The sequence below is a fragment of the Protobothrops mucrosquamatus genome, unplaced genomic scaffold (assembly GCF_001527695.2).
Source record: "Protobothrops mucrosquamatus isolate PMUCROS unplaced genomic scaffold, P.Mucros_1.0 scaffold3207, whole genome shotgun sequence".
NCBI classification, from domain to species: domain Eukaryota; kingdom Metazoa; phylum Chordata; class Lepidosauria; order Squamata; family Viperidae; genus Protobothrops; species Protobothrops mucrosquamatus.
In genome coordinates, this window is record NW_015389205.1 from 1 (window position 1) to 10,798 (window position 10,798).

At 35.3% G+C, this 10,798-nt stretch overlaps 1 protein-coding gene across 1 annotated transcript in view; it reads left to right on the forward strand.

Annotated features, from left to right (window-relative positions):
* Positions 1-2,985: 2,985 nt before the first annotated feature.
* Positions 2,986-10,798, forward strand: part of MAOB (monoamine oxidase B) — a gene marked incomplete at its 5' end in the record, with an annotated part of 28,459 nt that continues 20,646 nt past the window's right edge. The window contains 3 exons of the mRNA XM_015826635.2: positions 2,986-3,080; positions 6,466-6,603; positions 10,348-10,452. Of these exons, the coding sequence (XP_015682121.2) occupies positions 2,986-3,080; positions 6,466-6,603; positions 10,348-10,452 (338 nt within the window). The remainder of the gene's footprint in view (positions 3,081-6,465; positions 6,604-10,347; positions 10,453-10,798) is intronic.

Genomic DNA, 10,798 nt, shown 5'->3' on the forward strand with positions numbered 1-10,798 from the left:
GGGGGGGGGGGGTTTACTGTCCTCCTGAAAAGGATTTGTCAGCTAATTGGAAAAATGTATTCTCTTCCATAGAACAGGAAGGGTGGTATTAATTCAAAATGCCATGATTGGTTCAGCCAAACATGGGACATCAACACAGTGACATCCTCTACGTAGGACAGATTTAGTCCTGGAAGGGAAAGTTATTCCATCTCCATTCCAGAATACTGATGGTAAAAGATTAAGCCTGGTGAGATTAAATGCTCTTCTGTAAGAAACAGAAGGAATGATATTCAGATACTTAGGAAAGGAAAGGACCAGCCCCATAGGCACTAGTGAGAAATGATTCTTCCCCTTTGGAAGTCTTAAATCCAGAATATGTTGCTGGACCTCCTGTAAATCCCTCTCAGATCCTAAACAATTGAGTAAAAACAAAACAAAACAGAATAGACCATCTGAAGCTGTGCTTTTTTTCTAAGAGGAACCAAGTTTGTAGACAAGGATTAACTGATTTAAAACGTTTAACCAGAAATTCATTTTAACCAGCATTTTAGTTGACATGTTTCATCTTTGCACATGTTCAAATGGTGGATGAATAAATGTTAGAGTAGAATGAAAGAAATGTCTTTATGAGCATATCTAATTATTTCATGAAACAAATCCTGTTTCCTCCTCAAAAATGTTTTCTTTGGTTCTATATGCACAGCCAGTCAAAACTGATTATATATTTATCAAATTATAGAATTGAGTCAGGTATGGGGGGATTTATTTAACTTTTTTCTTATTTTGCTTTTCCATCTATCATGCTTTATAATAATGTTGTGGTTGAATGTAAGTTCTGATGTTATCAAATAAAAAAAAATGAAATCCTCAGTCATGGCTGCTGACATTTTAGTCACACATTAAATTTAATACAGATTTGTATGAGAACGGGGAACAAGCTCTGTAGCTCTGTAAAAGCCCATAGAATGTCAATCTCCTCCAATGTAATCTTCTAAAGGGAAGCTATTTGAAAACAGGTTGCCATAGTTACCTATGAAAGCTTGGAGAATTGGCCTTATCCTCCATCTAAATGTTGCTGTAGTTCTTTTCTCTCTTTTTTAAAATCCTTTTTCCTTTCCCTTTTTGGTACTTTAAGTCTTGTTAAATTTGCTCTGTTATCTAGTCCTCCCCCTTCATTAACACACAATCACACAAACAAGCACACACCCTAAACAGTAATGTAATGAAGTCATTAATATTAAGTACTAGGGTTAAGACCAAAATCTCTATTATACAACAAATACTATATGTGAGTTGTAGCGGTTCTTCTTTTAATGTTCCACGTTTTATAAACAAGCCAAATAATTTTATGCTTGTAATATTGACTTGTTAAATTGTAATTATTATGGAAAAAAACGCCTTTTCTCTTCTCTTTTCTCAGTAGTCTGAGCTATTAAAATAAATATTAATAATTTTAATTGTATTATATAAACATCACTGAATTGAAACAGTATAATGTATCATGATATAAAGCAACATAATAAAAAAGAAAAAACGTTGTATTCTTTGTATAAATAAAATCTATGGTTATCAATCTGCGGAATTTGTTTTACTATTTGTCTTGGAAAAATCAAAGTTAAAGCTACTAAGATGCCACAATGCATTTGGTGGTTTCCTATGACATTCTGTTTTACTATGCTTTATGCCAGGGGTCCTCAACCCCTGGTCCATGGACCGGTACCCGGGCTGCGGCATGGCAGCAACCAATCCACACAAACAAGCAAAGCCCCATCCGCAGGATGCAGGCAGCACACAAAACCATGCACTCCCATCTACAGAAAAATTTCTCTCCATAGAACCGGTCCCTGGTGCCCAAAAGGTTGGGGACCTCTGCTTTATGCTACATCATAAATAAAACCTATCCTTACCTAAAGTGCAGATTTTGACAAAAATGCCCTTGTAGAAAATATTACATTGGCTTTATTATAAAGTTCCATTTTCTACAGTGAAAGCATGGTATCTGACTTTATCAGGCACCTTCAGAAAAGTTGAGGAACCATTGCAGATCCCCATCAATATCAGCAGTATCACCTGTAGCTCTCTTTTTTATTCCTACCTTTCTCAAGCCGCCTCCTTTTGAACTCCTTTTTTGGCTTGTCATTCCAAAATTGGGAAAAAGACCATCTTCTCCCATAAGTAGTAAGCCCAGAAAAACTCTGAGTTCTTGAGTGATCCCTGTGGGATTTCAAGGTATACTAGTGTTATGTATAGATATTAAGAATTGATGTGTTTTGGTTTAAACTGTTTTGGGGGGAAAGTTTAAGTTATAGTTGAGCGAGAAAACACCATTTGATTTGATTGGTCGCCACCTAGAGGCAGCAAGTATAAATAGCCGTCATTCTGCCGGCTAAGCCAGTTCTGTTGTCTGTTGTAATAAATACGTTATTCTAAAGCGGTCTGCTTAATGTCTACAAAAACCCACTACGCAACAATTAGCATTACTGAAAATTATTAGCTTAAATACTAGATGTTCTGTACTTCACACTTATATTAATTAACTCTGTTCTTTATGTTAAATATTCAAATTGTTAGACATTTTAATATGTCCACTGAATCCAACTTTATTCCTTTAGGTCTTGGAACAATATCAAGTTTATAGTGTGCTTCAGAAGGGATGGTTCTTACATTTACTTATCAAAATGTACTAAGGAGAAAAAAGAGTGAGAAAAAGAAGTGGAAAGAAATGGAAGGACAAAATTCTGAAAACTTGTTTTAAAGCTTCATTACTAAAACAGACAGTTACATAATAAAAGTCTCGTGCTAAGCCCTCAAGATTCTATCAACTGAAATCAGAATAAAGTAGAATTTGAAAATACTTTCTGACTAAGATTTTGGTCTTATATTCTTAATTTAATGCCAAAGAGTATTTTTCACATTTTTTATTTATAGCTTATTTATTGTAAAACTTAAATTGCTATGAAGATCTTTGTGGCATTGTGCAATGAACTTTCTGTTGTTGTTTAGGTTTGTCTGCAGCGAAGTTATTGCATGATTCAGGATTGGATGTTGTAGTCTTAGAAGCCCGAGACAGGGTTGGAGGCAGAACTTACACAGTAAGGGTAAGTACTGTGTGTATGTTTGTGTGTGTGTGTGTGTGTCTTTCTTTCTGTAATTTTCCACTATAGAATGTGAGAATGTAGGGTTCCCAGTATTTTGCTGTTCAAATTGGTGCTCCATGTTATGTTCCAATTGCATCTGTTCCTTTAATCAGGAAGCCCTGCTGATAGTCACTCATGCCTTAGTCACTTTATGACTGGATTTCTATTAATGGAGCTGCCCTTGATGACCCCTTGGGATTTTAAATTGATCCAGGATACAGTGGTATGGATAGTTATGGGCAATTCTTGCTATTCCAATGTAACTCTTTTAATTCAGGAGTCCCCAACCTCTGGGCTACGGCCCATTACCAGGCCATGGCCTGTTCGCATCCAGACCACGTGAGTGATGGCTAGGCACACATGCATGTGCATGCAGCTCAACTTGCTTGTGCGGCCTGGTTCTCCTCTCCCCCTCCCCACGCAGCTGAGCCACCAAGCCACAAAGGTTGGGAACTGCTGTTCTAATTCATAAACTGCACTGGTTACCAGTTCACTCTCAGTTGCTGGTCTTACGTATGAAAATCTTTGTGGTATAGGCTTCCAGTTTGCGATCGCGGCTCTGGCGGATGCGTGGGGGGAGCGCTCTCTCTGCCGCCCATTTTTCCTTCATTGGGAGACCCTGAAAAGGGTCGAAAGTCACCTGGAGGGGCAATGACCGTGAGGAGGACCCTCAACAGATCGCGGAAGGGTGGTAGCCCTTCCGTTTGATCCAAGGCAGTTCCTTTGGACCGACAGAGAAAAGATCAGCCATTAACATGACCGATCACTAAGCTGTACCAGCCAAAAGCCAAAATCACCACCAAGCACCACGCGGAGGAATTGGGTGAGACCTTACCTTACCCTTCTTGTATCCCAACTACCTTCCTGTAAAAGCCTCTTGAAATTTCTTCCCCCCTTTTAACATAGCGGCGTCTGCCTACTTTGGGAACATAAAACTTTGAAAAGAAAAGAAAAGAAAAGAACAACTAAACTAAACAACTAAATAACTGGACTTGCACTTTTTGGATATTTGGGATTCTCATTTCTACAGGGACCTATTACCTTATCTACTTGTTAAATTGGGAAAAAAATTAAACTGGATAAAAGCCTAACTTGAGTTTGGAAAAAGACTTTACCTGCTATTGGGGACATCTTGTGGCGAAGCCTGGTATAGCAAGTGAATTTTTTTTTGACTGTGAGACCTGCTTATTGCCTAGATTTGTCCTTGGTACTATCTAAAAAAGATAAGAATTTGAAACAGCTGGGTGGTGAAAACAACTTCTAGGAATAGTAGAAGTGGACATTCACTGACTTTTATCAAAAATAGCCTTCACTAAAGAACTATCTGCAAACACCATAGAAAAGGAAGAATACTACCCACAACTTAACTATAAACCTATACTTGAAAAAATCCTTGAAGCTACTGAGCTAATGAATTCCAGATTGAAAGACAAAGGTGCCACTTTAAATTTACAAAATGGACCCCAGATTTCAACTGATGAACTTACAATCCAAAAAGCAATAGGAGAGGAACAAATTAATATCAAAGAGGACCTTAATGAACAACAAGTATAATCTACTGAGAACTTTGATAGTCCAACCTTGATTTCAACTAAAAAATCTGCAATTCAAAAAGTAACAGAAACCGAAGAAAGCAACACCAAGATGGAGGGTGCTATAGATCAACAAATACAGCATATTGAGAACCTAGATAACCTAGACAATCAAACAACAATCACAACATTGGACATAACCTCGTACTCAAGCCAGACGAAACTGGAAGAAGAAGAAGACCAGACTGAACTGACGACAAATACTCTAAACCAAACATGGAGATTTGAACTATGAGGGCAACAATCCAATGATTATAAAGGGGCCAGTTCCTTTGAAAAAATGATAACTGGATGGTTTCCCTTGATTCAAATAATATGTGTAGGAATGAAGGGAGATCCACTTGAGGATTTAAAGGCATTGGTATGGAAGCCTGCTTGGCATAAAAAGAAAGGGATGGGATAGTTTTGTTTTTGACTTATAATGGAAGAGCCTAAAATCTTACTTAATGGGCCAAGGAGATTTTAAAAGATATTAATTGATTTAATATTTAGGACTTAGATTTATAAGGGAAATGAAAATTAGCCATTAGAATATAGTTTTGAATTATAATATGGAAGTTGAATTGAGACAATAAAGGATACTTTATTAGTAAGTGATGAGGTACTAGGATAAGAAATAGAATATATTTGTGAAATAAAGTAAGAATGTATTTAAATAAACAATATGTGTATTTTAGATATGATAATTATTATGTAATGAAATAAGGGAAATTTGGGTTACCCAAAATCTAAATATTATGTATACTAAAGGCTAAACTGGAATACTGTAATTAAATTCGGTAAAATTTAAAAACAGGACATGGATATGTATAAGTTAAAATATATTGATGAATGCCTTAATTGATCGAGTTATAATTAGAAATGTATTAATTTGAATGTGATATAATAATTAAGGGAAACAGAGAGGGAATTTTTAATGATGTAATTTGAGACATGTACGAAAGATTTTGTTACTGGACTATTGATTACCCAATCATCATGCTGCTTCCTAAATACTTGGATGTAAAACTGGAAAATTAATAAAACTTGTTTTTTTAAAAAAGAAAATCTTTGTGGTATAGAGTTAGGCTATTTGCAAAACTTTCTGTCTTGAATCTTTTCTATCTGTCCAGTAAGACTTATAAAGAGTCAGTATGCTCTGGGGTCTGTCATACAGGCAATCTTACCTGGCAGAATTCAAAAGATGTGCTTTCTTTGTTGCTGTTCCTTCCCTATGGAACAACATACCCCTTGAGATCTACCTGGCAGCAATTCTGAAAGCCTTTAGAAGGGCATTAAAGAATGGTTCTTATTCAAACATTGAGTTTGGGAAAGACACGGCCTTGGATGAGTTTTTCCCCCCAGCAATTTATGTGACTATATATCTCTGGTTTATTTATATTTTTTTTGTCTTTTTATCATGTAACCTTATGGATTTATTTTTGTTTCTAATGAGGTATGCTACTCTTAATCATATGCTGAGTGGATAACTATAAACACTAGTTAAACAAATAAATGAATAAAAGTTAACTTTACCCAAGCATGAACAGCTTCATCAAAATTGGATCATACTTCTTTGAGCCAAGATCTGATTCTTGCAGATTCCTTAAAAGATTACCTTTCTGACCAGCAAAAAAGGACATTGTAATCATTATGCAAAAAATTATCAATGTTGTACAATGATAGATACATTGACACACGTTTCCCTTTTTTCCATTCATGTTAATGATACCCATGTATTCATTTACCAATATGTTATTTTTTCTCTCATCCAGAATAAGCATGTCAAGTATGTTGACTTGGGAGGAGCATACGTGGGACCCACACAAAATCGTGTTTTACGGCTGTCTAAGGAGTTAGGACTTGAGACTTACAAAGTGAATGAAGTTGAGCATCTTATTCATCATGTCAATGTAAGAGCAACTGTTTCTTAACCTCTTTTATGATGTGGGAGACTCACAAAGCTTTAATAATTTTTGAAATTTTATATTTTGGAATGGTTTGTTAAATACTCAGGTTAACAATATATGAAAGAATTCTGAAATTGAAGAAGTTTCTTCAATTTGTATTATTTCAGGAAGTCAAAGTAGGCAGAATATTTTATTTAGCACAAAGATTAAAAGATAGATACAATTGGGGTGATATATATAAGTCAGGTAGCTGGCAGAAATATTTTGGCCATTTCTTTTGGAGGTATCTCCTATCAAATCTGTTTAGTGGTTGACCTCTGGTCATGAATATTATTGTGTTAGCTAATATCGCTGACACCAATTGTCAGTCCAAATCATAGTATATTTTGTAAGGATAAAATGTGGGGAGAGAACCCCATATGTGCATTGTCTTCAGAAAAATCAGTAGCTATAAGTAATGCACAATACCAATTTTATGGCTTCCAGACAACCTTTATGTTGCACACCAAAATTTATTGGCAAAAATTATGTTTGACAGTGAATCTTTCCATTTTTTTTCTCTCAAAAAGTAAGACGCAAAATTTAGTAGTATATAATTTAAAAGTGCAATTTCCTAGTAAAAACAAACTTTTGGGACAAAGACCACTGGCTACATTGAGAAATTTAAATTTATGGAAAATTTCCTTAACTATATCTCCAAACCAATCTCAGGACATAGTACATAATTGTTTAATATAAGCCTCAGATTGATTGCCCTATTATATCAATGTAGTTTGTTTTCTTTCATAGAGGAAGGATAGTAATAATTATTTGACCATTTACCTTTATGTTAGAGAAGTGTAGAAATGTCAGCTATGACTATTACATTGTATTTAGCAAATCTCATGAATTTTATAATAACTATAACAACAGATGGTGATAATCAGTAAATTTCCCTCCCACTTCTCTGGCATTGCCTAGGTCCCTTGAGATTTATAAGATAAAGTAACAAAAAAAAAAAAAGAAAGTTGAAAGTTCATCTCATCCTGGCAAAAGCACAGGAGCCCCTACATAATTTAAAATTGAGAAAGCAATATAGACAAGCTTCTCCAAACACTTTTGGTATACCACCAAAACAGTATCATCAGGTAATATCAATGTCTATACTTAATGTATTTTTCCAGTGTTGAATTAAAATAAGTGGATTGTTTTCCCTGACATGAAGCCAGTTTTTAGAGGAGAGAAGAGAGCAGAAAAAACAGGCCTACTTTCAGACGAACGTCTACATCATCTTATTGATTCATGAACCAATTAACTTCTCAATATGCCTTTTTTTAAAGGCTCATCATGAACCCAATCTCTGCAGATTGTCATGAAACTTGCACCACAAATTTCTCCAGCATGATTGGATGGAAAATTCTCATCAAACCCTTCTTGTAGGAATTCATTTTAATTCTGCTTTTAAATTTTAAAATTCCCAAATTTTACCTTTTCTCATATTTTCTAATCAAACTTGTAAATAACAATATTATTTTCGTGTTGTGACACTCCTTTTCGTATTGAATGTATTATTCTAATTACCCTGATTTAATAATCTTCAGAATTAACTCTTTGTAAATCATAACTTTGATGACATGGTTTTGAACATGTTCTATTTCTTCTGTAATAAGCAATCTATTGTTTCTAAGAACTTTGTGTATGGCCTTATCAGACTTGACTTGACAGGTATCAGATTTTTCATTAAGCATTTATGGATCAATATTATAAGATTTTGTATATATGTATTTATTATATCTCTATGTCTTCATATTTATATCTCTTGAACCCTGTAGAATATTGTCTCTGGTTAGATGCTGCCATTGCTTCCACTGGCAAACACTATAAACTTGCAAATATATACCAATGCCCATGTGAGAGATAAGCTGAAAGCCAATAGTCTTCAGTGCAGAGTTGTCCCTTATGTCAACACCAACAACCAGTATCAAGGCCATGAACCTCAGGGCAAACAGTCTGTTGAAACATAAGACAGCTTCAGCTGTCGTGATGTAAGAGAGAAATGCAGTCTCATGCTGACAAAAGGCAACCAAGATCCTTTTATGTCATATGTCTAGGAAGGTTTGACTTTTTGACATTGATCCTTTGGGTTGGGAAGGTAATTAATAATTTATATTTTCAGAAATAGTTAAAAAGTTGCTAACTTTTTGTATCCTTACTCCAAAAAGATTTAAGTTAGAGCCATATTAGAAAAAAAAATGAAAACCTAGGTACAACGCAACCTCTTTTTTATTAGATAGTGTCTAATTATCAGAGAGGTTTCTTATGCTATTTATTTACCTATTATCCTGCCTTTATTATTTTTATAAATAACTCAAGGCAGTGGACGTACCTTCCTCCTCCTACTTTCTCCACAGCAACAAACCTGTGAGGTGTGTTGGGCTTAGAGAGAGTGACTAGCCAAAAATCACCCAGCTGGCTTTCATATATAAGGCATTATGGCCTCTGAAGACTCTCTAAGATTTCAATTTTGCTGCACTGATTATAGAATCCTGAGTATACAGTAAAGATGTCAAAAGGGGAAACTTGAACTTTTGCACATTTAAATGAACATAATTCTGTGTATCTTCTATCAAATATTATTATTAAAGATACCAAATGAATTGAGATCTAACACTGCCCCATAAAATCTTTCCTATCCAATGATACATGCTGTGATCAATTTATTAACATATGATTATCATGCTTAACTTGTATTTTTAATTAATTTGTCAATTTAATCAGACACTTTATGATAAAGCCTAACCAAATCCAATTATATCAAGAATAGAAATCAATTAAGCTGTTTTGGTGGAAACAAAAAGGCTAATCTGGACAAAATCCTTATACATTACCTTATATGGCTTATCTTTATCATGAACATTTGTAGACCGTGATAAGCATTTCTGAAATATTCTAAATAGAGACTAAGCATTCTAATGTTTTCCAGTTGATGTGAACTGTATTCCCAATAATCTTGGATTTATCTGAAACTGGAAAATTCTTAAGTATTCTTATGTAGAAGTGTAAACCTTCTTAATTAACACTTGATTTCCCAAAGGCTCCCAAATCCTATAGCATCAGGGACTGATCTGGAGAGCAGATAAATCTCCTATAATGTACTCTTTCCCTTTACTATTGCCAAAATATTGCTGCGAGTAAGTATATTTTAAAGGACAGAATTGGACAGTGAAGAGATTGGGGTAAGAAAAGTGGATGGCATATTAGGCTTCCTATCTATGTGATTGCTGAATCTACCTGATGATACGACACAAGAGATGTGGTTGCTAACACCCACTTGATGGCACATCATAATCCTATCACTTTTAGTCAAGTCTGGATTGGAAATGAACAGAACCAGATGATTTCCTAACATTTTGGAAAACAGCTAGGTCAGAGCTGGAAGCAGCACAGAAAGAGAGCACTGCAACTTCTTCAACATCCCCTTTTCATGACTTTGAATGTTCCTGCTGTTTCTGCTGTTCTCTCTTTGCTCTTTTAGTTGTTCAAGCTGTTCTTACCTAGGTTGGCCACTTACAGATACTATTCTAACACAACCTCTTAGCACTAATATGAAAAGGAGAGTTTTGCTCTCCTTGTTCTGACTGTGGTCCATACAGAAGTATAATAGAAATGGTGTGCATTTGAATTCACATCCTTTCCTGGACTTTTTAATTGTAGCTAGATGGAATAACTATCAGTTTTGAGTTGTTTCTTCTTTCGTCAACCTTATAGGGCAAATCTTATCCCTTCAAAGGGCCTTTCCCTCCAATGTGGAATCCCATTATTTATTTGGACTACAACAATCTATGGAGGACACTGGATGAAATGGGGAAAGAGGTAAGATTTGGACAAGTTGCAACTTGAGATATGGATGTAATTAGTCAATATGCTGGCTGGGGAATTCTGGAAGCTGAAATCTACACATCTTAATGTTGCTGAGGAGCTGTTTTTCAATGTGAACATCAACAGAACTAGGCAAAGCAGCCTATTCTCCAGAATGCAAGTCTGTTTCCATTCATCTGTTCTCCTTCCAAGATGCCTCTGTCCCTCCATGGGGGAAAGGGGTTGGTTTTTCTACTACTTATGGGGGTATGAATGAAAGAGGCCCAATATCTTGAACAGCCCAATTTCAAGACAGTTTATTTCTAGTACTAAGATGCTTCATTGGATAAACAACAAATAT